General features: G+C 32.5%; 3 protein-coding genes across 10 annotated transcripts; all 3 read right to left on the reverse strand.

Annotated features, from left to right (window-relative positions):
- Positions 1-375: 375 nt before the first annotated feature.
- LOC110668142 (PHD finger protein ALFIN-LIKE 4) lies at positions 376-8367 on the reverse strand. The gene is made up of 5 exons (XM_021829258.2): positions 7936-8367; positions 7742-7774; positions 6625-6853; positions 2984-3119; positions 376-926 (listed from the first exon to the last, which is right to left on the reverse strand). Exons 1-5 carry the CDS (start codon positions 8030-8032, stop codon positions 666-668), a joined length of 756 nt encoding a protein of 251 aa, XP_021684950.2. The 5' UTR covers positions 8033-8367; the 3' UTR covers positions 376-665.
- Positions 8368-10696: 2329 nt separating this feature from the next.
- Positions 10697-17357, reverse strand: LOC110668139 (alpha/beta hydrolase domain-containing protein WAV2). Of its 3 annotated transcripts, none has more exons than XM_021829254.2 (8): positions 16983-17357; positions 15326-15361; positions 15107-15185; positions 14922-14976; positions 14714-14830; positions 13149-13313; positions 12487-12730; positions 10697-11022 (listed from the first exon to the last, which is right to left on the reverse strand). In XM_021829254.2, the coding sequence occupies exons 1-8, from the start codon at positions 17218-17220 to the stop codon at positions 10997-10999; spliced, it is 960 nt and encodes a 319-aa protein (XP_021684946.2). In that variant the 5' UTR covers positions 17221-17357; the 3' UTR covers positions 10697-10996. The 3 variants fall into 3 exon arrangements, with proteins under 3 accessions (XP_021684946.2, XP_021684947.2, XP_021684948.2); XM_021829255.2 differs by having other exon boundaries at positions 10697-11016; positions 16983-17356; XM_021829256.2 differs by having other exon boundaries at positions 10697-11126; positions 16983-17356.
- Positions 17358-20126: 2769 nt separating this feature from the next.
- Positions 20127-25472, reverse strand: LOC110668171 (nuclear transcription factor Y subunit A-3). 6 transcript variants are annotated; one of them, XM_058129741.1, is made up of 7 exons: positions 25233-25472; positions 24318-24411; positions 22848-23228; positions 21708-21820; positions 21560-21631; positions 21007-21180; positions 20127-20783 (listed from the first exon to the last, which is right to left on the reverse strand). In XM_058129741.1, exons 3-7 carry the CDS (start codon positions 23137-23139, stop codon positions 20436-20438), a joined length of 999 nt encoding a protein of 332 aa, XP_057985724.1. In that variant the 5' UTR covers positions 23140-23228; positions 24318-24411; positions 25233-25472; the 3' UTR covers positions 20127-20435. The 6 variants fall into 6 exon arrangements, with proteins under 6 accessions (XP_057985724.1, XP_057985726.1, XP_057985728.1 ...); XM_058129743.1 differs by lacking the exon at positions 24318-24411 and having other exon boundaries at positions 22848-23224; XM_058129745.1 differs by lacking the exon at positions 24318-24411 and having other exon boundaries at positions 21007-21162; positions 25233-25471.
- Positions 25473-26718: the final 1246 nt, after the last annotated feature.

The following is a 26718-nucleotide window of genomic DNA, read 5'->3' on the forward strand; positions in this document are numbered from 1 at the left end:
TCGTTCGTCATATCAAGTACTCTTGCCACCACAAAAACCATGTTAAATCTAGCATGTAAGGTAACATACCGGATATGTTTGGCTTTACCCTAAAAACCAGTTTTAATGGCCTTTAATCAATATATCCAAAATGATGCTTTCCTCAATGGCAATTCCCACAACATCAAGACTTGAGCAACTAGCAAAGTGTATAGCAACATGGACTTCCCACATCAAAAGCTTAAAAGATTTCATGGTTAGGATGGGGAAAGATACAGCTGCAGATCACGATTAGACTTGAACGGAACTAAGGGTTGCAATGCACTTCAGTTGGCTATAATCTTAACACTAGAAGAGCCAAAAACCCAACACATGGGGCACAGCAAACAACATAAGTTGAGATCAGAAATTGGTTGAGAATGATTAGATATTCTGTGTTTGATATAGGACAAATAATTTCCTACATAGTGGAAATGATATATCCAAATTCAGAATCAAGTAGTAGACATGTCCGACTACGCGAACTACCAAATGCTAACATACACAACGAGCAGGTCCCAAAGAAAATGTACCTAATAATATACTGTGCCAACATAGCACAACATAGAGAACCTGACTACCTAAATAGTTTGATGACATGAACACGAGTGAAGCACAGAGGTGAGGGCTCACCCGACCCACAAAAATCAAGGTCGTGCTCTCTTGTTGCTGCAAGATGGGCATTTGTATTGCTTAATGTGCTCGGCCCTAGCCGGGGTGATCTTCACACACTTGCCATGGAACCACTTTTCACATATATCACAACAAATCCAGAACTCATCTGCAGCATAGTTCTCTCCACATGCCCCACACAAAGTATCCCCATGCTCTTCCTCATCTTCTTCTTCCAGTCCTTCATCGTCCTCCCTTGGCTGCCCCTTTGAATATTTGCCAGATTCAGATCCACGCTGTTTTCATGTCATTAAAGTGGTATTAGCTTTGGACATGACAACTAAACCTATAAAAGACCACATGTGATTTTCTCATTAAATATGACAGATCAACATATTTGAAACAGCAAGAAACATGCAATGGTTAGAATGACGACAGTCCCATCATATTTTAAGTTGTCCAAAACAGCTTCATTACTTATAATATAAAATTGTTTCCTTTCATAGCCAAGAATTTCTTCAAATAATTGTTGACTCTATCAAGCAGCATGATATTTCATAGTTTCCAAAACTCCAAATATATCATGTTAATGACATTAATTTTCATCTTAAATGTCAACACTGAGCTTCACCCAGCACAGATACCACCCAAATAAATAAAAAGCCTTAAAAAAGAAGTCAGGATCAAATTCCTAGTCTCCTAGATCAAACAGAGAATTAATGAGAGAGTTGGGTTAGTATAATAATTGAAGTGCAGTTCTAAGAAACTTTCTGCATGTTAGACACTTCCGATTCCTAAGCACATGACACTGTCCTGCCCACCAAGGGGACATGTGACAATCACTGACCTATGAAGCATGGAAACACCTATCACTGACATTTCCAAGTTTTGGAAACATTTCCGTCCCGGAAACGGTGGGACACAGCCTTGAAACGTTTCGGGGCCGTGTCCGGAAAATCCAAAAAATGGAAACGCGTTTCCCATTCGGAAACGCATTTCTCCAAAAAAAAAAAAAGGAAATTGCAGCAGGAGGAGAAGAGGACCCAACTCTCTTTTACTGTTTCATTTCCCATCAGCAAGCAACCAGGCCAAGAAAATTTACCAAATCAACAAACCAAATCTTTTTTTTTTCTTTTAATTACACAATAATACAAATGTAATAAAAAAGATCAAGGCAAAGCAAAAGCACAAGAATTGAAAGATGAATTAGAAGAAAGAAAACCCCAGATTAACTAGGCAAAAGTTCAAACAATGACTCACTTGGAAGAGAAGAGAATAGATTGAAAAGACAAATTAGAAATGGAGGTTGTGAGATCTGAAAAAGTTGAAAGGCAATTAAGGAGAAAGAGAGAGAGAGAGATTAGGGTTTGATAGAATGGAACCAAAAAAAATGATAAAAAGCTGATAATCGGTGGAGAAGAAGAGTATTAGAGAGAGAGCGTGAGAATGAGAAGAACGGGAGGCTGGCTTTTAACGTTGTGTCGCACATGGCCAGAAAACAAATGCTAGAAATGCTAGCTTTTAAGGAGAGAGAGAGATAGAGAAATGAAAGGCTGGCTTTTAAATTGAAAATTTTTATTGTAATTTTTATCTTATTAGTTTTACTCTTTACTTTATTTTTTGAATTGATTTTAATTGAGATGTAAACTCAAATTTAATATCTTTAATATACTACTTTTTTTAATAATTATACAGGAGGTGGGAGTTTAAAATAAATAATTATTTTTATAATTTTTAATAGATTATTGATTTTATATATATATACCCCTATATTTTTTATATTTACGCATTCCCCCCACGTTTCTGTTTCCTATACTTTTGAAAATGCCATTTCCCAATGTCCGTTTCCGCGTTTCCCCGTGTCCACATTTCCGTTTCCATGCTACATAGCCACTGACTACTCCACATCATCCCCCAACCCCACTGTACCCTCCCCCCACCGAAAAAAACGAACATTTTCTTTAGTTCTACCCCTGCTGCTACTGCATGCCATTATAGTCAATTTATAATGATGAAACCTAAAAAGGAATCTCGAGAGAGGAAATGCACTCACCTGATAAATTTTATAACCCAATTCACATATCAAACAAAGCCAAAGAAAAAGGAATATACAATTATAAGAATGAAAATTGAACAAGCAAAATGTTACATTGAGTTATTGATAAATGATTTAAGTTATTATTGAGTCAGAACTGAGGACACAAGTCTTAAAATTTTAACTGATCCACTACACAATCAGATTCTAAGGACCAAGACACCTATGTGACCTTGGCACTTATAACAATGATAGTAGATAGTTGATATTCCAGAATCCAGATACATTTAACCAGCCAAATGACAAAAGAAATTTTACCCCTTTTGAGCTTGACTTGGACTTGGTACTGCTATGATTTGAGACTGATGACTTCTCCTTCACCTGCTTCTTTACAGTTCCCGTTACAACCTCAAATATTGTTGGGAGATCATTTATCATAGTGAAAAGACGTTTCCTGTTTCAGAAATTGCACTTTATTTTGCAGGAGATGAAACTTATAAAGCATAACTTACACGTCCAGCTACTATAATTTATAAAGAAAAAAAAAAGGCAAATGATATGCTCTACAGTAATAAAACAAATTTCTAAGCACTACCAGGGGGAAATATCTTCAAGCAGAATCTGCTAATTTGAATGAATTTCTTGATTTAATAATTTTAGGGCAAAGTACAAAAAGTACCTTATATTTTGGGCCATATTAAATTAGGGTCCTATTGTTTGGGTTTTGACAAACCAGCGCCCTGTCGTTAAGTCCGTTAGCGAAGAAGTACTTATAACCCAAATAAATTTAATGGCTATTGGCTTGGAGTTATTTTTCAGCAGCCATGCCAGTAACCACTAACGGTGTCAGGGTTTTTGAACCTTCTCTGCTAATAGATTTAACCATAGGGTACTGGTTTGTAAAAACCTAACCACGGACCCTAATTAAAAATAGCTAAAACCACATGATACTTTTTTGTATTTTCCTTCTATTTTACTTAATCTCTACTCATCAAATGGACACACAAGCACAACATCAAACCCCATGCCATTGTCCTGTTAGGTAGTAGCCCTAACAGTAGATATTCCAGAGAAGAAATAATAGAATAGAAGAGAGAGAGAGAGAGAGAGAGAAGGGAATTTTAGAGAGAAAATAGAGAATATTATTGATCAGAATTCAGTGCGTCTAAATACAGGCATTTCAACTCTCTTTTATAACAGATTCTCCAATTCTCTAATAACTGCTCTTTAACAACTAACAGCTGTCACTGCTCATAGTTTCCCTCCAAAACAATTAATAACTACTCAATAGACTTAACAACCTTTCCCTCCACAATTCTAATTTGCTCTACTAGCCCAATTACATATTCCTTTCCTTATTTCTATATTTTCTCCTTCTCTACGTAACAATATCCTCTCCATTAGAGCATTCTTGACCCCAAGAATGCTAGAAGTCAGGAAATTGAGGTTGGATAAATGTGGTATCTTCCCAAGTGGTATCCTTAGCCAGCACTTTGAACCAGAATTTCTTTCTTTCTTTCTTTCTTTCTTCCTCACTTTCTTTTTCTTCTTCCTCTTCTAATATGATCAGATTGGAGAATTGCAGCAGATGTCAACTGCCTCTGGTTGCCAATGAATGAAATCATAAGTTGTGAGAAAAGATTCTGACCTTCCATTTGAGAAAAGACATATGAAAGTATGAACTATTAATTGACAAAGAGCTAACTTTCTTTCTTTGTTTTCTCCAAATTTCCAATTTTTGTTCCTTTAAGATCACCATACCACTTGATGTCCAGCCATAAATGGAAGCCATCTCATACTTTTCCTTAACATTTTCAGCAAAAGGAAAAATGCTCTCTGCAGAATTCTTTTTATCAATTCTCATATCACTTTTGCAGTTTACTTTGTCATTGCTGCACAAATTTCCAATGCAATCATTCATCGACAAGGAATTTATTTTCTTCCTCTGTCTTCTCCTGATCTCAAACTCATTCTCCTTGAGTATCATGTGATTACATGATCTCAACTCAAATATACTACCACCAAGATTCCAATACTTCTCTTCTTCACAAACTTCCATATCTTCTCCTTTAATAAAAACATTCTCAGCAAGGGGAACAACCTTTTTGTTTCTAGAAATTTTGACAAGTCTAGGGCCAAGAAGCATACCTTTTAAGATTTCAATATTTTTAACAGGACTATTGATACCTATGTCATCTTGAATCCCAAATGATTCCTCTTCAAGGCACCCATCTCTTATGGAAGAATTCAGGTTGAGGGTAGGATCTTGATGATTATTACCATCTGATTGACTATTGAAATGCTTAAGAGATCTTGAAATTTTCTCTTCAAACTTTTGTTCATCTTCATCCTTAATCCAAGAATCAGTATTAATTGCTTCTCGGGCAGGACTAAACACTCCAAGTGTAATGCTTTGAATGCCTGATTCCATGACAGAACTAGAACTTACTTGAAGATTCAGAGTTTCCTTTGGCATGGGTAAGGAATTCTTACTTGTCACTCCATTGGAATCAGAATTGATGATTTCTTTCCCCTTTTCCCCCAAAAACCCTAACATCAGGATTTCCAATCTTTCCCCCTCATTTGAACTACTGCTCTCCTTATTCATTTCCACCACATGAGTGATCATCATTTGTCACAAGTCCTCCAGAATGGCATTATTTGTTAAAGAAGTCTTGTTTAATTCCTCCTTCATCTCCTTCTTGAAATCATTTAGTTCCTCGGCATTCCCTTGAGTTGCTTCCTGCAAATTCCTCATTTGTTCCTCCAATTCTGCAATCCGCACCATCTCTCGGCCTATCACAACAGATGTAGTCCTAAGGAAAAATTACCCACTGATTTCTTGGATGCAAAGCTCTGATACCAATGTTAGGTAGTAGCCCTAACAATAGATATTCCAGAGAAGAAAGAGAAGAAATAATAGAATAGGAGACAGAGAGAGAGAGAGAGAGAGAGAGAGAGAGAGAGAGAGAGAGAGAGAGAGGGAGAAGGGAATTTTAGAGAGAAGATAGAGAATATTATTGATCAGAATTCAGAATGTCTAAATACAGGCATTTCAACTCTCTTTTATAACAGATTCTCCAATTCTCTAATAACTGCTCTTTAACAACTAACAGCTGTCACTGCTCATAGTTTCCCTTCAAAACAATTAATAACTGCTCAATAGACTTAACAAACTTTTCCTCCACAATTATAATTTGCTCTACTAGCCCAATTACATATTCCTTTCCTTATTTCTATATTTTCTCCTTCTCTACGTAACATGTCCTTTTGTAACAACTCCTACTAAATTGAGGACAGCAAATCATCAACTACCAACGAATAACAGAACACACTAGTTCATCAGCAAAAAGTTCATACACACTGCATCAACATATATATCTTAGTTAATATCCATGCTTCAACATGCAATATTGTTTTCAAAAGTGATTGCTGAGGCATCAACATGTAACAACTAACTAGTACTTCAATCAAAGGATGACTTATTTGCTAAAACTACAGGAGTTACAAACTAATTTATGCAATTGAAATCAGGCCTAAATTTGAAGGATTTAAACAAAATTTAGATCTTTCAGGGAAAGAATTTTTTTTCAAATGTTTATTTAAGTACCTAGAATTCATGATTTCATGCTCAAACTAACAGACCTTGCAATTCTAATTGGACCATAAACAAACATCTAATTATCATAAACTACATACCTCTTCCTTTTCCTTGAAACTGCCAGATACATTATGTAAAGAATACGAATTACTCATATTAAACTTCTTAACAAATAGCATTTGATGTGACTAAAATGCCAAAACAAAGAGTGAAAAAAAAGGATAAGCAAGCATTAAGAATCAAAGTAAAGCACAAATTGTAGATACATTTGTTGTTTGACACCTAAATAATTTGCAACAATGAAGTATTTTTCACAGTTGAAATACAAAGATTGGAAGAGGCAAGGAAAAAAAGTTACCTGTCAGCTTTATCAAACCCAAATCTAGCACCAAAATAGAAAGCCACAGCAAGTAGCCATGCATCACTGTGAACAGAAACTAGAGAAAGCCAGTCTTTTTCTTGCATCCCATCTCTGGCAAAGTTAATACCTAATGCAGGCTCCGGGAGCTCTGGAGGCACTTCTTCAGCAGGTAAATTGACTTCCCACTGTTCATTAGGAAATCCATACAGGCAAAGGTTCTCCTTCTCTGTACAGGTGTACAAGTTTATTTTAGACATATATAAATAAATAAATAAATAAATAAATATATATATATATATATATATATATATATATATATATATATTGTCATAATGAATCCATTTAGTCTTTAGAGTTTTAGACTTTAGAGTCTCATGATCAATATTCTCTAAAAAAAATAATTTTCTTCTTCAATTTATTGTCAATAGATATTCAGTGTTTTTTTTTTTAAGGTATCCAGAGAAGATGCAAATAAAAGGAAACAAGCTAGATTGCCACAATTTAGAAATTATATTGAAAACTAAAACAACTAAATCTACTGTATTCAAATTTCATATCACTTCAAGAAACATTACACAAGAAGAATCAACAGAAGTGACAAAACTGTAGCAAGTTAACCGTGAGAGTTGGTACACCAGAACCATATAGCCTCCAGTTAAAAGAATATGAATTGACCAGAACAATTACCGAATGTCAATACATCTTTGATATTAGGTTAAAAAATGCTAAAACTTGTGTTTGAGTATGTTCTTCCAAGTATTTGTGAAGCTATAAAGAGCAAAGTAGACTGCAAATAACTAGTGAGACAATTTTCTACCACATTTCTATTCAAGCCTTCAATGCACGCACGTAATAATTAAAACTAAACAACAAGCCCGCTACTCCTAGAAGGGAAATCAAAACTAAGTCACGTATATAAATCTGAAGCTCCAAGTTGAAATTTCATAACTTGGATAAAAATTGAATAAAGCAACACCTAGGAGTTTCCATACTCATATAAGATAATCAATGACCTAATATAAAACATAATTTGGAACCGTAGGGAGAAGTAAAACAGCAAAGAAACAAAAACTCTAAAGCCCTAAAACAAATGTACAAAAACATGAACCCTAACCAGGATCGCACTGTTGATAGAACTCTTCCACATCTGCAAAAAAAAAAAAAAAAAAAAAAAGGTACCCATTAGTAATGGAAACTTCATAATGCTAACAAAAACAAAATAACAAAAGAAAAACTCCAAAACCCAACTGGGAAAAGAAAAGAATAAAATTAAAATTTCAATTAAGAGAACACGAGCAAGTGAGAGACCAGTGGTTAGGGCCTTGATCATTCCAGCTCTACGGCCCTTAAAGTCCCTGAAAACCTCTTCCACTGTTCGTGGGTTGTACTGTGCCCCACCGTCCATGTCCGTACAACCCAAGATAAATATCGTTCGACGAGAGAGATACAGACAAAAATGGCGACTGAAGGAAAGTGACCAGAAGAGAGAGAGAGGATAAGAAGGGAAATCTACAGTTTGAAAGGGACAACTATGGAGATATTGCTGCCAAGAGAACCATAAAAACCAACAAGCATTTCAAACTCACGGCAGCAGAAAGAGAAATTTGGTGGATAAATTTGGGTTCTCTCCTCTTCTATAAAAGAAGAGGGAAATGCACACTGACGAGACCAGACCCAGAAGGATTATTGCTTGACCTCCCGGCTTAGCATTTATTCACTCGCAGTCATTGGCTCCACTCACCAAAATTTTCTCTCTCTAATTATTAATTAATTAAAAAAACCCAAGGAAAAAAAAGGGTCTGATATGTTCTGCCACGTGGCATCATCATTTGGTTAGAGAATTGCTACGTTGACGGATGAGTGCTTTTTGGGCTCAAATTGACCCTAGAGTTTTTCGAGTCTGATGATCGTAAAATAAGTAGTGGTGGGTGAAGATCACATACCTGCCTGCACGTGTCACGATGATAAAGCCGCAATTGGGTGCACTGACAGGTGCAAACACTCTACTGTTTTTCGTCCGGTGAGAGGGTGCGCAGGAATATTAACGTGCGCACTCATGGCTTGCTTTAGCTTTGTAGAAAATCAAAGCGTTTTCGAGCGCTTCTCCGTTTTGAGACATCGATAATGTTAAGAACCGCAGAGGGAGAATGGTCGAGAAAGGAGCATTTAGAATATGCCTATCCATGTCTTATTAATAACTAGAACGCCGCCTCTCATTTTCAGGGCAGCAACCGTGGCCGTGGGTGTGGCCGTGTTCCTCAAGGACGAAGGGGTTCATTCACACTTCCAATGGTAATTATGTAGTTGTAGTTTTGATTCGATTATTTGATTTTATATAAAATATAATTATTTTATTATAAAAAATAAAATAATTTCACATAAATTTATAATTTATCTTATAAAATTTTTATAAAATGATTACTTTTTTTATAAATTAATTAATTATAAAAATTTTATTAACTTAATAAAAAAAATTATGTAAAAAAAATATTTTTTAAAAATTTAATAAATAATATTTAAAAAATCAAAACTTATTCCTACAATTTTTTAATAAAATTTATGATGCTCAATTTCTCTCTTAAATTTTTTAAAAAATATTATATGTGCTTTTTTATTTGAGGAGACTTTATTTTTTTAAAATTAATAAAATTTTCATAATTAGCTAATTTATTAAAAAATTATTTTACAAAAATTTCATAAAATAAATAGTAAATTATGTGAAATTATTTTATTTTTTTGTAGCAAAATAATTATACTTTGTATGAAACTAAGTAACTATAAAATTTTCATATAAAATAACTATAAAATTTCCATATAATTTTATATGATTTTACTTCATCCGTCATATTTGAAAAAGATGTTATAATTTACAACTTCAATATCAATGTTAAGCAAATATTAAATAGTTTTTTAAAATTATATTTTCAAGTAACATTAAAAATAATATTTTTTTATATTAAAGATAATATTTTTTTTAATGTTCTTAAACCTTGTTTATAAAGTTTTTTAGAGAATAAAATTGTTTTTCTCCTTATATTTGAATATTACAAAGGAAAAGTGAGTTGGAAGGTTGTTTTATAAATAATGAAATCTCTATACTATTCTTGTTCTTTTCAAATAAAATAAAAAATTTAAGAGTTAAAAATATTTCTTTTATTATAATTTTCTTGTATATTTTACTTTTCATTAATTTGAACATAATTTCACTATTTGGATAGCTAATCATGTCAATGTTAATAAAAACATGATTAGAATCTATACAAATACAACATGATTAATGAATCATATACAAAATCTAAACACCAACACAACCATTTAATTGCATGAATTATACGACACGATATAATTAATATTAAATTATGTTATATTAATTTAGACATAATTTAATACAACTCATTTTTTATACATTTTAATATGATTTGACACTCTTAAATCTTTAGAAAATAATATACAACATAAAATTTATATATTAATTTTAATTATACATAAATTTAATAATATATAAAAATATGAAATTAAATATTAAACAAGTAATATTTCAACATTTAACTAATTAAAAATTTAAGTAAATTGTTTTAAAAATAATTATGAAATAATATTATTTTAACTTGTTAATAAATTTATAAATTAAATAAGTTCTAATAACAGAAATACATCCAACTGTGATATATTAACAAATCTCTCGTATAATAAATATTATATTTACATTTATTAATTTTTTTCAATAATGTTATTTGCAAGTTAATAAGTCAAAATAAATTAGTGAATTATAGATAAATGCATGACACGTGACGCGAAGAGTAAAACGTATCATAAATAGATTGACATGAGAGGCAAATAATAAAAAGGGTGATAAATATATCAAAACAAATTAACATGTCAACTAACAGCATGATTACTAACATATCATAAACAGATTGACATAATTTCGACAGATTACGAATAATCTCTAACTCTCGTTCTATATTTTAACTCTCGTCATATATTTTCGTATTGTGTTTATCTAGTATTTGTGGATTGTGACGAGAATTACCACCCCAACATTCATCCATCAACATCTACCCAAGCATTCTCCAAGTCTCTAGTTAATGGTGAAACAATATCCAATAAATTGGGACAACTTTGAGGCCTAATTGTCTACTAAGATACAAGCAGTCCATTACATCAATTATATATCTCAAATTTCAGATATTTCTTATTCGTACAATCAGAACAGGTCAGAATTGACTAACAAAGATGTATGTCAAAAGGTTGTAAGGTATACCAAAGGCTTTTACGTTTTTCTGGCATCTGTTGAAGCTTCTAAACCAAGAAAAAATTTCAGAGAGAACCAAAATGTGCTGGACGGGTCTCAACCAGCAAACATTCTTCACATGGAACTTTTAAATGCTGCAGCTTCAAAAACAAAAGGCACAAATACTTTGAGGACCTGCTGTGAGCCACTTTATAAGTTATAACATCTAAAAATTCTACATGAAGAAGTCACCTCCCCTCAAAATCTGGAAGCACAAAAATAAAGGAGCCATTAACAAAGTGAAGAAGTAATAAAGGGCTCTTAGAATTTAAGCACAAGGGAAAGAAAATTCCAAGATTACAATTTTAAACCTAGAAAAAAAATAAATTTTACCCTTGAGAGATGTCACTAGACAATGTTGTCATATGCTGACTGCTTGTTTGGTATCCATGTTTTGACTTTGGCTTTTGTCCAGTAGTTTTCAAAATTATATTATTAGCAATTTTATTTCTTTTTGTTGCTCCTTGTATTAAAGAGAAAAAAAAAAAAAGGTTATCATAAAAGTGGCTTTTACTTTTCTGCTCAATTCGTTTCTCACAGACAATTTTTTTACTATTGCACAAAAAAGGTTGACCAGTGCACTAAGTTTCCTACACTTATAGGCTCTAGGAAGGGTTGTTGGACGCAGCATTATCCTTACTTAGCAGAAATGCTGTTTTCATGGCTCACACCCATGACCTTCTTACTCTTGACAGTTACACTAAAGCCATCCTCTTACTCTTGCACAACCACTTAAAAAAAAAAAAAAAACAGCACAGACATCAAACAAGCCCACAACGTAGCTGAAACCAAAACATGCTGTTTTTTTTTTTTTTTTTTTGCCTAGTTGATTTTCTGCCTTTTGGCAGAAGACATCTGCTTTAGGGAATAACCTTTTCCAGATCGTGGCTGTTTTCACACCATGTGACACAGCAGTTTATGGTTTCTGAATTGTGAGTCCCACAGCAAAGAATTAGCCTTCCAAATCACCAAAATGGCTTGTCTCTTGGTTGTTTCTGTTACAGACATGCGTAAGTAGCCAAACAAAATTCATGCCATCAGCCATCAGTCCTTTACAAGTTTTGGCACGGAGAGCATGTTTGGCATTACTATTGCACATAACTACCAAATGTGCATGACAAGAATTTGAGTTGAAGAAGACAAGCTCTTTGCAAAAATTTATCAATACAATTCAATAGCTATTTGCAAAAACTTCGAAAATGACTTTTTTTCAAAATCTGCTTTTGGAATATGAAAACCAAATTGTAAAAATCTATTGCTTCTAACATTTTTTTTAAAAGTTGTTATTAGCAACAACAATTCTCAACATGCTTTGAGTCTGATCTTAATGGGTTTGTCTCCTTGGCCATACACAGGTCACGCAAAAGTGCCAACAGAAAATTAACTTGGTGAAGAGAAGACTTTAAGAAACTACCCAAATCAGGGACCCACAGACACCATAGAAAATGTGATTCATCTTCCTATTTTTACTTCTTGACATTATTATCATGTTAGGTGCATTATATTCCATCTTTTTTCCGTTCCAAGACAAGCTTTCATTAAATTTTCAGAAGCAAAAGGAATACCTTGGTCAGTGTCATATGACTCGTTTTCCTTCTTTTCTGGAACATGCTTTTCAAGAAACTGCTGAATAGTTCTCCAATAATGATCACCGCCAGCCAGCCAGGTGTCCATGTGCATGCCAGAGGGAAATTCCACAAAGATGCATTCCTTGTTACGAGCAGCTGCCTTAGCATACAGCATTTGCATATGGGATGGGGGTACCATTTCATCTTGCAATCCAGAGAGAAAAAGGATCGGCTGCTTAACCTGCAGTTAAAAAGGCCAATGTGAGTTGTGCACAGAAAGAGCTAACAGCCTAACATTAAAGAAGGAAAACAACAAAAAAAGAAAAATAATAAAGAAAAGGAAAAGGAAAAGAAAAGAAAAGAAAAGAAGAGGAAGCATCACCAAGTTGTTTTTATCATTTCCAGATATCAGAAATGAAACTTGGGAAATAGCTATTACAGCATCAGAAACGTATGTTGGATTAACAGTTTAACACTTAGATGCCGAGTAAAATTCACCCAGAGAGGCAAGTAGGATAACTATACATGTGTCTGTGGGTATCAGCAACTGCAAATGCACAGCATAGCTTCCTCTCATTTAGAGGCCAAAATGCAACAAATTGAAAAACGGTTTGAGAATGGATTGCAAGAGCTTCTAACATGTAGAGTTGTAGACTCACCTCGCTTATGACATCAATGGTGCTCCATGGAGAACGTACTAGAAAATTAAGAAATTTAGGACCTTTTGAATGAGTATTTCCAATAAACCACTTTAAGAAAGGCAGTAGCACTCCAGCCATGTCCAGAATAGATGTAAAAGTATTTTCCAGAATCAGTCCAGCAACCTTGCCAAATAAAGAAAGGTCACAGATGAAACCAAAAAAGCTCAGTACAATTTCAGGTAACTTGATGACCTTGAAAATAGAAACAAATAATATCTTACAAAACAATAACAAAGGTAAGTAACTCGAACGAGAATATGATTACAACAAATGGCAAGAATTTAAATCAATTGGAAGAACTCCAGCAGAGAATTTTTTTCAAAATAAGAAGTTTTGGATAGCAAAAAGATCAAGGAGCCTAGTAGAAACATGTAGGGATGGCAAAACCCAATCTGCTCCAAACATGGAACCCATCCCCACACAGTGAATGGTTAGCAGAAACAGGATTAAGCCTCCCCAACATGCCCGATCCCTGCATCAATTTTTATTTTAATATAAAAATATAAAAATATATTTTTATGTTATAACTTTTAAGTTATATAAATATGAAAAATAATATTTTTTTTAAAAACACACCATTTATTATTTAAATTTTTTTTCTTAACTACAACCTAATAAAACATAAAACTTAATATAAATGTATATACTATCTTATGATAATTCATAAAAAATATTTTTTATTATCATAGATTTAAAAAATAAAATGGAAAACACCCGTTCCTGCCCCAACTTGGTCTTTTTTCACCCACCCGACATCTAGTGGGCTGAAGATGGAGATAGCAAAACCCAGCACCGCCACATTGCATTTCCTAGAAACATGCGACCAAGTGATTGCATGAATCCTGTTTTCATATTGCTTCCTTTCGTGTTTACGAAGCAAAACAATATGACGAAAATGTAAAATACTATAGATCGATTTTCCAAAACAATCAAATTCACAATACATGAGGTAATATAGACAACCAAAAAAAAATTACATTACCATGATCTGTCCGGTCAAATTTACCATCCTTTGGTAACCCTCAATTAAAGAAAACTTAACTGTCATTTGGTGCCCATTAAACAGCTAAGTAGACTACAACTAGATTTAAAGCTCTTTACAGTCAATTTTCTCAAGTTCAAAAGGTCACCACCCATCAAACGTACAAACACTCCACTTCTTTTTCTCTTGCACCTTTATAGCATATCCACCACAAGGCAACTGGAAAAATATCAAATCAACTAAATTCAACTCAACTCAACTAAGCCTTTATCTCAAAAATTTGGGGTCGGCCAACTGGAAAAAGAATGTACTAGGAAAACCCATAAGTAGCTAAGAGCAAAATGATAGTCATTTGGAAGACTCTCTAATAAAGATACAAGTGGTTGTTTGACAAGCAGAAGGGCAACTTGTTCAAGTATTATGGGAAAGATATACAAAAGATTAACCCAAAAGATGTAACAGAGTGTTTAGAGGGTAAAAACAATGGGCACATTTCCACCTAAGGAATGTAAACTAAAGGCAATATATGGTATAATAGTACCTTGTCAGGGTTGTTTTTCGTTAGCAGAGCCCCAACTGCACCCCCAAGTGACCTCCCAAACACAACTATTCTAGAAGTGTCAATGTCGGTCCTTTGAGAAAGATGATCCAATGCAGCCTACCAAAGAAAGAAATGCATGCCAATTAAGGACACAGCCAGAATCCAAACAGCAACCATTGGAAGTTAAAGATCTAAAAGAAATTTACACCTGAGAGTCCTTTGTGATTCCAGGTTGAGAAGGATATCCATCACTTGCTCCATAACTGTTCACACACAAAAGGAATGGAGCATTTGTCTTCACTCAGCTAGATAAGAATTACACACGCATGGATTGACATCCAGAATACATAACATAAATGAGAAAATTTTGATGCAAAACTAGTAAATGCATACCCTCGGTATGAAAGCATAAACACATTGCAGTGCAACCTCTGTAACATGATGCGAACCATCTCAAGACGGTGAGCAATATCTACAGAATGCTAATTAAGGCTGCTAGGAGAAAGTTTGAAACAACCATACATATGATAGAAAAAACCAATTGGCAATTGTAGGACTACATGATAAACTTAACATATCACCCCATATAGTAAAAATGATGATAAAGGATACTTCCTGCATTCTCCTGGAAAAACAAGATGGTTGGACCTGCAAACCAATGGCATTACTATTTAAGCTGTGGGAAACAGGAATCACAAAAACAATTTTTTTGAAGAAAGAGAAACCATAAAATCCAAAATTTTCAGAAAAAAAAAAAAAAAAAAAAAAAACTAACTAAAAGAGCACCTTTCAGCATCAATTTTATGGAATGAAAAACATCTTAGATCATGTACATAAAAAAATAAAAAAAAATTCAATCATAGTAGTTTACAGGGATAGATTTACAATGGTGAAATCCATTTAAATTATGGAGTAAAAAAAAAAAATTTTTTTTCTTTAATTATTGAAGTGTGCCCCCACAATTAAGAATATATTTTATCACATGCTAATTTTTTTTCACTTAATAGTTAATAATTTGAATTTTTTACAAACTTATAAATTTAAATTATTCATTGATTATATTTTATTTGCAATTATTTAAAATTAAACAGTATATTTTTAATTAAATAAAACTTAGTATTTGAATGTTTAAACTAAAACAAAACTATCAATTTCAAATTGTTTGTTAATTTATTTTAATTTCATCTTAATTTTTGATCTGAACAATTAAAATAAATAATCCTATCAAATTTTTTATACATGCTAAGTTTAGATTTAAATTGTTTATTAATATTTTTATTTTTTCCTATATCCATCATAATCTTAAATTTTTATAAAAAATTTCTTAGATGATCACTTAATAGTTTACATTAAAATACCTCAGAGGGAGAATGGAATTCAAATCTCATCATAATAATTTATTATTACATAATACTCTATTAAAAAGCAATATTTCTATTAATTAATATTACTTATTAAAAAAGCATTACCTTTATCTAATAAGTAAAAGTGATGTTAAATTTGAGCAAGCACTTGAGTTAAAATGAATCCTCGTTCAACATTCGAAAGCAAATTAATAAAAAAAAAAAATTTAATTATAGATTCAAAATATAAAAATATTGAACAAATTGTGACAAATAATAAACGAATACTATTTTCGACTAGCTTTTATCTTTGAATATAAAATAATTACGAACATTTTGTGTGTAGTTTACTTCCTGCAAAGATTTCACATCAGAAATATAAGCAACTGAAATTAAATGAGACAAACATCAAAAGAAGCCGTGCAATACATCTGTCGTGCCAATATAATTATCACAGACATTCAGAGCACAAAATCCACCAGGGATCACTTCCAATCTAATTCTGATCTTGTCTACTTTGAATGAACTTTCAGCTAAAAAGAAGCTTGATAGCTGCATTATCCAATCGCACTTGGATTAATCGTACGACTAACAGGAACAGAACAGTTTCCTCATCAAATTAAGCCAAGACTGCATTTGGTTTCTCGAAAACAAAAATCAATATTTAACCAAAAAGAAAAATCCAAATCTTGCTTTCGCTAATTGTACTCTAGTAGATTTAAGGTACATGAAATCCAAATTCCACACAAAACAGTAAAGTTAACATCACAAGTAAATAAAAAATTGTGATTCCATTTCGAATTCTCCCAAACACAGCTCACTCCTTAAAGTAAAGTTAGCCCCAAAGCAAACCCTAACTCAGTGAACAAAAACCAATCACAACGAATTCTATCCAGAGATTCAGAATTGAATAAAGAAATGGTAACCTCGGCATTCAGGAAAGAGCTTAATGAACCAAGCGTGGAGGCGGATGCCGTCTGAGGATCTGAGCCAGACGTCCTCGTAAGCGAGTCGGAGGCGAGCGGGAGTTATGGGGTAGGACTTGGTGAGACCGGGCAAGACCGGCACATAAACTAACCTCTCTTGGAAGGCCACGAGCAGCGCCATCCCTGCCGCCACTATGCCGCCCACTCCGTAGAGCAAGGCACTGACGTACGACACCATTTAGATCTTTTTCTCGTGATTTGAATTTGATTTGATGCTTTTGCAAACACGAGCAGCTGCCGCTGCCTGACCTTGTGAGCTGAGTGAGAGACTCTTTTCTCTAAGCTGCGAAAGAAAAGTGGCAATTTTTATGGGAAAACGGAAATCCAATGGGAGGAATGTGGGGTCCCTCGTTAAGAAGGTGGGCCTCGTCTCAACTTATTCTGGCAACCGTAGATCTCTCTTAAATATTATTTTAAAATTAAAAAAATAATAAAAATACCAATATTATAATTTATAAATAATTTTTTTTTTAAATTACTATTTAACCTATTTAATTTTTTCATCAAACTCCGTATTAGTCTATTTAAAAAAAATTAATTAATTAATATTTATATATTCTTGATCATATTTTTTAATAGTCAATATTTATTAAGTTATTATTTTTTAATAAAATTAATTAATTAATTTTATATTTTAAAAAATATTATTATTTTAATAAAAAATTAAAAAAATTAAATAATAATTTTTAATAAAAAAAATTAAATAATTAATTACATTAAAATATAAAAATTAAACAGTAATCTTTTTATTTTACTTGGAAGAATTTGCTATTTTTTAAAATATTTTTCTTCATTAGTTATGAGATTTTAAGCAACAAAAATTGAATAATTTCTTTATTAATTAAAAAAAAATTGAATTTCAACTTTTATAATATAACAAATCCTTTTAATTACATGATAATAATTATAATAAATCATTTATAAATTATCGAATTTCATTGATTTGATAGCTTCGGCCTTAAGAAACATTAGGATCGAATAAAGAAAATATCACTAATAAGGGAAAAGAATTAAAAAGGCTGAGAAAGGGGAAAGAATTAAGAGAGAGCTTCTTCTTTACTCAATTGAGATGCCTTCCACAAAGATTAGATTCTTATAATTAAAGTGATCAATTATCCTCCACTTTAGCCTATGTCATATCCTTTATCAGTTTATCAGTTTCTTCCTTTACTACACCAACGTTGGTAAACTCATTTAGATTTTCTTATTTAAATCTGATAAAGTCGAAAATAAAAACCTTTCGACGCTCAAACTAAAGGAGTGATATTCTAATAAAAAAAGAAAGAAAAAGTAGAGAAAAAATCCTCACCTAACCCTCTTTATAAAAAAATGGTAAAAACATATTTCATGACATATTTAAGAAATATTTTTTAAAGGGTATATTTCTAAATAAAAGAGATATATATTATATATAATTATTTTATAATAATTTATTATAGACTCAAAATATAAAATAAAATATACTAATTAACATTTTATTTAGAAAGAATATAAGGAGATGAGGTAAATTTTTTTTTAAATAAAATAAGATAAAATGATGAAAGATAAGGTAAAATTTGTTAATATTATGTTATTTACTAAGATAAAAATAAAATAAAATAAAATAAATGATAATTTTAAGCTTGGATCAAAAGTATGAAAAAATAAAAACAAATAATAACTAATATTTTATTTATAAAGACTTTTCCAACATCCCAACACCCTAATTTTATGCGGTAATAATAGGGGTGGCCAAGGTCCGATTTTGAATCGGAATCGAACTGGAACTGGTTTGATCAAAATTAGACTAAAATTGATCAAAATCGGAATTGGATTCGAACCGGACCGAAGCTGTCATTCTGCGGTTTGGTTCATGTTTATATTTTTTAAGAACCGTAAACCGGCGATTTCAAATCAGATTGAACCGATGATTTCAAACAGGATTCAACTGGCGATTTAAATATAAAAAAATTCAATAAATATGTTATCTCATTCCTAATTCATTTATATATATCATTAATTCTCTACACAATTATTCTCTATATTTTATTCAATTCTTAATATTTTTTCAATTTTTCTCAATTTCTCTAAATAATTATTTTTCTACACTCATTTTAATTTCCAATACTCTCTCAATTTTCCTACTTTACTCTTAATTCATTTATATATATCATTAATTCTGTACACAATTATTCTCTAAATTTTCTTCAATTCTTAATATTTTTTTTAATTTTTTTCAAATTTTCTAAATAATTATTTTCTACATTCATTTTAATTTCCATTACTCTCTCAATTTTCCTACTTTATTGTTTTATATACTTACTGAAATTTTCAATACTATCTCAATTACTTTGTTATTACTTTAAATCCTTAATAAAATTTTCAATACACTCTATTTTAATTTTTTTTTCTCTTTTATACTTTTTAATTATCAATTATTATATAATTTATAAAAAAAAGCAAGTAATAGAACTAGAAATTTTTATTCTTCTAAATCCTAAATAGATATTTAGACAAAATTAAATTCATATACTTTTTGCTAATTTCTTAAAAAAAAATTAATTTCATCTCTAATTTTTTAATCAGGTTCAAGTCTTTATTTATTAATTTTTTTAAAGATAAATTATTTTTTTTATTGAAAGATTTCTAAGAAAAATTAAAATATTTTTACAAATATAACTTAAATTTTGAATCAATAAATTTTTCTCTAATTTTTTTTGTCTAAACTACCCTTAAATCATCCCTAAACCACTTCCAAACCCTAAACCACTAAACCACTTCCAAATCCTAAACCACTTCCAAACCGTCCTTCAAACTGTCTCGAACCGTTCTTTTTCAAATCGCCCTTTAAATTGTTATAAACCGAAACTCAAACTAAAACCGACGATTCAGAAATCGTCCCCTCACGTTTTAATTCAGGTTCATGATTTCATTAAACCTAAACCGACGATTCCTTAACCATGACTATCCTTAATTAAGAATTTTAGTAACTCCATTAAAAGCTCGAATCAAATAATAATAATAGAAAAAAAAAACACCCTTTAAACCGAACAATTTGCAACAACTACTTTCGGCGAATCAGTTATGCTCAAAATAACAAACAAATTTCAAGCAATTTACACATTTTTATTTTAACATATGATGTCAACAAGCAAACACTTGCATAGTCGGAACATTTAACATTTAAAAGTAAACAAGTTAAGTGATGGATCACCACCGCCAGTGTGAGATCCAAAAAGCAACCCTCTTCAGTAACGTTAAAACAAACACAATACTTGTAGAAAGCAAACACCACAAATTCAGTCATTGATGCACCTTTTGTAACAAAAGGTAATAACATAGCAAGTGATATACAAAGCCAAGGATGAATTGCCCGCCCGGTACCATGGTATCCGGACAACTGGAAGCACAATGCTAGGTCCCACTGCACACAAGACCCCCACTGGTTTGCATGCTTCCTCCCATGTGGGTAGCCAGGCTTGAGAACCTGTGATCTGCCTGCCTAAAAATGGCGGCACCACTAGAGACATTGGTGATACCAGAGCAGGTGCTTGAAGTGCCAGATTGGCCAATTCTTGAACGATAACTTTCAAGTTCTGATGTCTCATTCCTTTGATGCAACTGGATGGTATCTGGGATGACATGCACGTTACCGGTGGAAGTTGGATTAGACTGTTGGAGCCTTTTTGTGCTGAGAAAGCGTCCACCGGAACCCCTAACCCGATTTAATGCATGCAGATGCCGAGACTCATGAAGATATGGCTGCATTCCATCCAGTGATTCAGTAATAAGTAGATTGTGTATGAAGAAAAATACTTCTACCACTTCTACTACTACTATTATTATCGGCATTTTCTTCCAAACAAGGTTCAAAGAGTTTTGGCTTCTAACATAACAGCAACCCAGTGAGATTCTACGCAACTTTTTATGTAACCCTCCATGATCGTAAAATAAAGCCCTAATAATACATGCAGATGATATGTACCTTTCGACTTTTGACAAGCTTGTTCTGAGCCTCTAGCTTTGCACGTGATTTTCTCCTCCTGAGAATTCCATGGTACTGTTTTGCATTAACATAAATGGGCCCATCATCCGCAAGATCAAGAGGCAGGGGAACTCGTGCTGTTGTCATCCCCACCATCTGCGAACCCAGCTGAGGCTGAATCTAGTCAGTTCCCAAAGATACTTATACCATAAAAAGAAAGCTAAGCTTACCACAAAACAGGAAAGAATATAAAAAAGAGAAAATGAGGCTCAAATCATCACTTTAAAAGGATTAAAAATCCATCTTGCCAATCTGACATATGATTTAGGAATGAAAAATGGCAATAACACAGTAAATTGTAAAACAATTGATGCATTGTAATCAACTAGAAAGATTCCTTCAACAAATTATACCTACACGCAACATGTGAACATCTTGTAGAAAATCACATACTCAAATGATTACATAACTTTCCTACATGAAAAAAGCTGCATGGCACAAATGTGCCTGCATATGGGCAGCACACAAACACAATATATTATACTAAACTTACAATGGCCTGTGGTCCATATGGAGTAAATAGTCCACCGAAGTAATTATCAGCATTGGGAAATGGAGCTCGAGCCTGAAATTGAAGCATTAATTTACAACAAATCTGAAAATCTTTAAACCTTTTTTTTTAAAAAAAAAAAAGGACACACCATTGAGTGACTATCTTCAGTCTGTGAAGTATTAAGTGCAAGTTCTGGAGTACTAAACAAGAAAACTGGCTTCATCCTGCCTTCTGCACCATTCCCACAACCTTCATCTTGACCTGAGTACACGGAACAATAACTTACTAACTCGACATCATTTTCCAACAACAACCCGTTTGGCCACAGCCATAATGCATAGAACATCAGCACCATGATAAATGGGACTATGAATATCAGAGGAAAGATATTCAAAGCTACAATTTTCAGCATGAGAACTAAAGAACTAACACATGTTCCCCTTAACTGTCTTATTTTACAAAATATGTTAATTATCAACATTAGGGTCTTGAATAGATTTAGGGCATGCATAGGTCAGAACAATGACTTTTTGGCATAAGATATTTTCAGGACGAAAATGGGAGAAAGCAAGCAAATTTAGAAGAATGATAAAAAGATCTTTCCTTCATGAGGGTTGAGACACTATAAAAATATTGACATCTGAGAAGTTATTATGAAGATCTCAAATGCAAAAAGAAACACATGAAGAAACTGACTTGGCTTATTCACTAAACACTAAACATTTAAACTACCACAAGATCCAGAAAAACAAATCTAATTGCATCATAATATGTGCACACATTTATGTGAACGTACAAAAACTCAAATGCAGTGTCTTAGATAGAGAATAGAAGTTAAAAAAAAGTCACCTGCCGAATTTGTTAAGGACTTAAAAAGGAAAAAAAAAAAAGAACTGAAAATTTTTTCAGCAAAAGAAAATGTAGCAAAGCCACATGGGAAGCAGACTGATTACAAGTGCTGGTCTTTATTAGCTCTTTGTAATATTAGCTAGATTCACAGAACAGAAATGTAGAAAAAAAAGAAGGATCTTTGTAGGGTAAAAACTAAATTATTGAGCTTCAAACAAATAATAAGACTGAATCATAGAGTTCTCATTTAGCAGGAACCACACAAATTTCATTTCACGAGTGAGGGAAAAAAAAGAAACAAAGTCTCCCATTACCCTTTTTTCCCCTTTCATCTCATATTAAAATTGTAACAGTCTATGCTTTATTAATTGCAAGTACCGAGAGAGAAAAAAAACAAATAATGCAAAGCAAACATATTTATCCAACTAAAAGTATATACCAGATTCAGATGAAATGCATTGATCTTGTGAATTGGTCTCCCCCACAGTGCCCACTTCATTGTGAGATTGACCAATTGATTGAGTTGAAGATGATTCTTGGTCCAGGAGCTGAAAACCAAAATGCTTTGCTTTGTGATAAAGTTGGGATGGAGATTCCACTTTTAAGCCTATATTCTTGGATAAAGACTGCGAAATTTGCTGTTCATTTGAATGCCACCAGGATGGGCTACTAAAAGTAAAGGGGGCTTGACCAAAATTTTTCTTGGGCAAGTTCTGAATTCGTACAGCCATCTAGTTTATCTATGTGTCACGAATTTGATGAAAATCCTTAACAAAGCACTGATTCTTTTTGCTAGCTTTTGATATTACTGATTAGCTGTCTATGGAAAGATAAGATACAATGAGCTAGGGCTGCCTCAATAAAATATAAAGAAATTGCAAAATTCATAACCAAATTATAAAGAAAATGGATTGCATATAGCACTAAAACACGCTCAATACAAGTTTTGCATGATAAAAAAGCCAATTGAAGCACCTCTTCAGTGCATAGAAATAGAATCTCAAATGCCCGCTAATCTAAGTAGACCCTAATGTAAGAGTGGAAAATAATAGCTAATATACCATCCCAATCAATTCAATTCAACACTTAGAACTGCAAAATCAGAAATGCTAGTTTCTAACATTTTTGCCCCTGATTTGGAACAACTAAATTCCATAAAACTTATGGAATTCATTTGCATTTTCATAGATTTCAAGTTTTAAACCTTAAAAAATAAATTATTAAAAATCCCAAGGTTTCAATTATTAAAATTGATAAAATTTGAAAATGAGTTCCACAAGAGTTACACACCCTTCATAACTTAATCTTCATTCCCATCCCTCTTTCCCACTCTCTTTTTGCTACATATATGGAATTTTAGCGGGACAAAAAAAAAAGAATAGAGGATTCACTTATTCATTCATTTCAAACACATTCTATATTTGAATTCAATTGAAGTTTGACACTGGTTTAAAGCATGACAAATATGAAATTCGATTGCAAAAGATTTCTAAGTCCCTAATCATAGAATTCATTTAAAAATGAAATAAATTTCCCATTCATTGGTTTTCAAAGAGTCAAACTTTCGATGATTTACCCACACTTCATGATATTGCTTTAAAAAGGATGTAAGAATCCTATTGTGAACCTATCTCAATAACAAAATTATTCCAATACTGAACTCCCATCAGCATGACCGCGTTCGAACATTTGTGTTTGCAAAAGCTCTCATGTGCACGTGTGTGCTGTAAGCTATTGAGAATGGACATACAAGGGGAAAAACAGGACCTGACTTCTACAACAAATATACAGTTGTAAAGCAGAATATTCAGAATCATTGCATAAGACAAAAAAAATACCAAGCTAGAAAACCATATTCTGAAAATAATCGGCCACCCAAAAAAGCTTGCCATAGTAATAAGTGATATACCAAATCAAGCTTAAGGAAATGGGCACGTATGCAAATTTCCAGTAGTGGAGGATGAATGAAGCAGCCAATAACATTAGTAAAGCCACGTGTATTTCTTCCACCAAACCCACAAAAGCAATGAATCTAAATCAGCCACTGATATTGACATGCAGAAGGGAAGCATGTATACAAAACACATGTACAGAACAGCAACCATATTCAGTCGGATGATGAGATAGCTAAAGGGACTTTCTATGTGTAGTTAAGGATAAAACGAATTAGAAGCCTAACATTAACACGAACGCTTATAAAAACAACCCAATCACTCTTAACACTGAATAATTATGAAAACAAGTCCAATCAAAGAAACCTCTAGATGAATTGGGTTTACCAGACCAGTAATAACCCATTCAATACATATCCAACAAAGACAGACTTAGCAGAATAAAATCAAAGGGGCAATAAGAAAAAACACTTGTACTATTGGAACCTAGCAGGGGAAAAAGAGCAAACAAAAAAAGGAGTAATTTTTTTACTTTAAAAAAAAAATCCATTACCATTTGCGGAGAAGAAAGGATAAAAATAAATAAAAAAAATATATATCCAAATTAAGCAAGCTAAGGCAAACAAAAGAATAAAAAAAAAACCTCAAAATAGTATCACCATGATCTCAAACTCTACATGCATACATAAACCATCAAATAACAGAAAACCACATGTACTCCATGACCAAAAATAATCACCACCCAGATACACGAAGTACAAGAAGCAAGCAAAAAAGAGTAAAAAGACAGGAATCAGAAAGAGAGAACCCAAAAAGAAATAGATTGCAGGGGAAGTAAAAGACAATGCTAAGGATGGAGACTGGATAATGGATGATAAGTGGGTATAAGAAAAAAGAGAGACAAAGAGAGAGAGAGAGAGAGAGAGAGAAACCTTTGGGATCTGGTAAGTCAAGTAGAAGCAACGAATTGAGCTGTTGGGAAGAACTTAGGCATGTCTCCTCTCTTGAAACTCTCCACGAAAACCTCTCTCTCTCACTCTGTCTCTCTCTCTGCCAATCTTGTTCTATGCTTTGCGGTGACTAAGCCCACAAGAAAACCCACTAGGGTAATAATTCCAAATAGAATAAAAACACTCGCCACCCACCACCACCATTTCTTCTCCACCTCTGCTTGCTTTTTTTTTTTGTTTTTGGCTTTTTATCATTTTCACGTCCTTTTCTAATGACCCACATTAAACTCTCTCCCAAACGCGCCCTTAGCCTTTTGTCTTCTTTCGCAGCCGCCCTTCACTGTACTTGAGATGCCCACGGGCAAGTAATCTGGTGTACATCAAGTCCAACTTTATTAAGATAAGTTGTGGGTTCCATTGATGTGAGAAGCGGTGGGTCACTCTGTTCTCTAATGATTATCAAAATTGCACCCTACTTTTCTTGTAGTTTTGTCCTCCAATTATGACAATATTTTCAAAAATGCCCCACCATCCATCCTTTTCCTTTCTAATCCCCTTGTTGATGATTAGAACGGAATTTAGGCTGGATTAGTTGGTTCTGTGTAGTTGATTTGGTTCGATTTAATTTAACAGATCTTAAAAATGTAAATTTGTTTAATTTTACCATCTCAAATCAAAGATTTGCTTCTTTAAATCACAGGAGACAAAACAAAGATTTGATGAAGACCCAAAGAAGAGTATTTAATTATATTTCACCGATGAAACCATAAATTCTTTGATGTTTATTCATTCTGATTTCGATTCTAAGCCTGAGTTGTGAGACGCGGAAACAGCCATAAAAATCTAAATTTACAATGCGTGTGAAGAGCACAAAGAGATTCTTGTCGATAATACTCTTCTTTTTTTTTTTTTTAAAGATAATTAATTCTATTTCCTTGTTGATCCACCTTAAATACATCAAATCAAATAAAAAAGGGTTCTTAGTAGTACAAATAATGATTAACTTTCTAGAAAATATCAACAACAGACAGGCAAAGAAATATCGTTTGTTGTTTTAAAGTATGTTTGGTAACTTTGTTAGAAAGGAGAGAAAGTAGAGGAGAGAAAATAAGGAAGGAAAATAAAAATAATGTAAATTTTTTTTTTTTTTTTTTTAATATTAGATAGAAAAATAAGGAGGGAAAATAATTTTTTAAATAGTAAAATATTTATTTTAATCTCTTTATTTGAAATTAAAATAAATAATTATGAAGATAAAATAATAATTTTATGATTTTTTCACTCATTTTCTCTTCAAAATGGAGAGAAAATAAATAGTAAATGAATTTGTTATTTTTCACCTTTATTTTCTACCCTTTTTAATTTTTCCTCGTTTCCAAATAAGAGAAGAGAAAAAATATATTTATTTTTCTTTATAATTTTTCTTCCTCCCTTATTTTCCTCCAATCCAAATATAGTCTTAGATTAA

Source organism: Hevea brasiliensis, chromosome 11 (genome assembly GCF_030052815.1).
Source record: "Hevea brasiliensis isolate MT/VB/25A 57/8 chromosome 11, ASM3005281v1, whole genome shotgun sequence".
NCBI classification, from domain to species: domain Eukaryota; kingdom Viridiplantae; phylum Streptophyta; class Magnoliopsida; order Malpighiales; family Euphorbiaceae; genus Hevea; species Hevea brasiliensis.

Bases quoted from the DNA above. Each gene is read 5' to 3' on its own strand.
- LOC110668142 (XM_021829258.2), bottom strand. From the start codon at position 8,032: ATGGACGGTGGGGCACAGTACAACCCACGAACAGTGGAAGAGGTTTTC. The intron at 7,775-7,935 runs GTCTCTCACTTG...TTTTTTTTGCAG, and splicing joins GATCAAGGCCCTAACCACTG to ATGTGGAAGAGTTCTATCAA. The intron at 3,120-6,624 runs GTAACTTTTTTT...TTTCTGAAACAG, and splicing joins GGGTTTGATAAAGCTGACAG to GAAACGTCTTTTCACTATGA.
- LOC110668139 (XM_021829254.2), bottom strand. From the start codon at position 17,220: ATGGTGTCGTACGTCAGTGCCTTGCTCTACGGAGTGGGCGGCATAGTG. The intron at 14,831-14,921 runs GTGTAAATTTCT...TTTCTTTGGTAG, and splicing joins GAATCACAAAGGACTCTCAG to GCTGCATTGGATCATCTTTC. The intron at 12,731-13,148 runs GTGAGTCTACAA...TTTTAACTGCAG, and splicing joins CCATTGATGTCATAAGCGAG to GTTAAGCAGCCGATCCTTTT.
- LOC110668171 (XM_058129743.1), bottom strand. From the start codon at position 23,139: ATGGCTGTACGAATTCAGAACTTGCCCAAGAAAAATTTTGGTCAAGCC. The intron at 21,181-21,559 runs GTAAGTTTAGTA...GACTAGATTCAG, and splicing joins CATATGGACCACAGGCCATT to CCTCAGCTGGGTTCGCAGAT. The intron at 20,784-21,006 runs GTACATATCATC...GATGGAATGCAG, and splicing joins AGCTTGTCAAAAGTCGAAAG to CCATATCTTCATGAGTCTCG.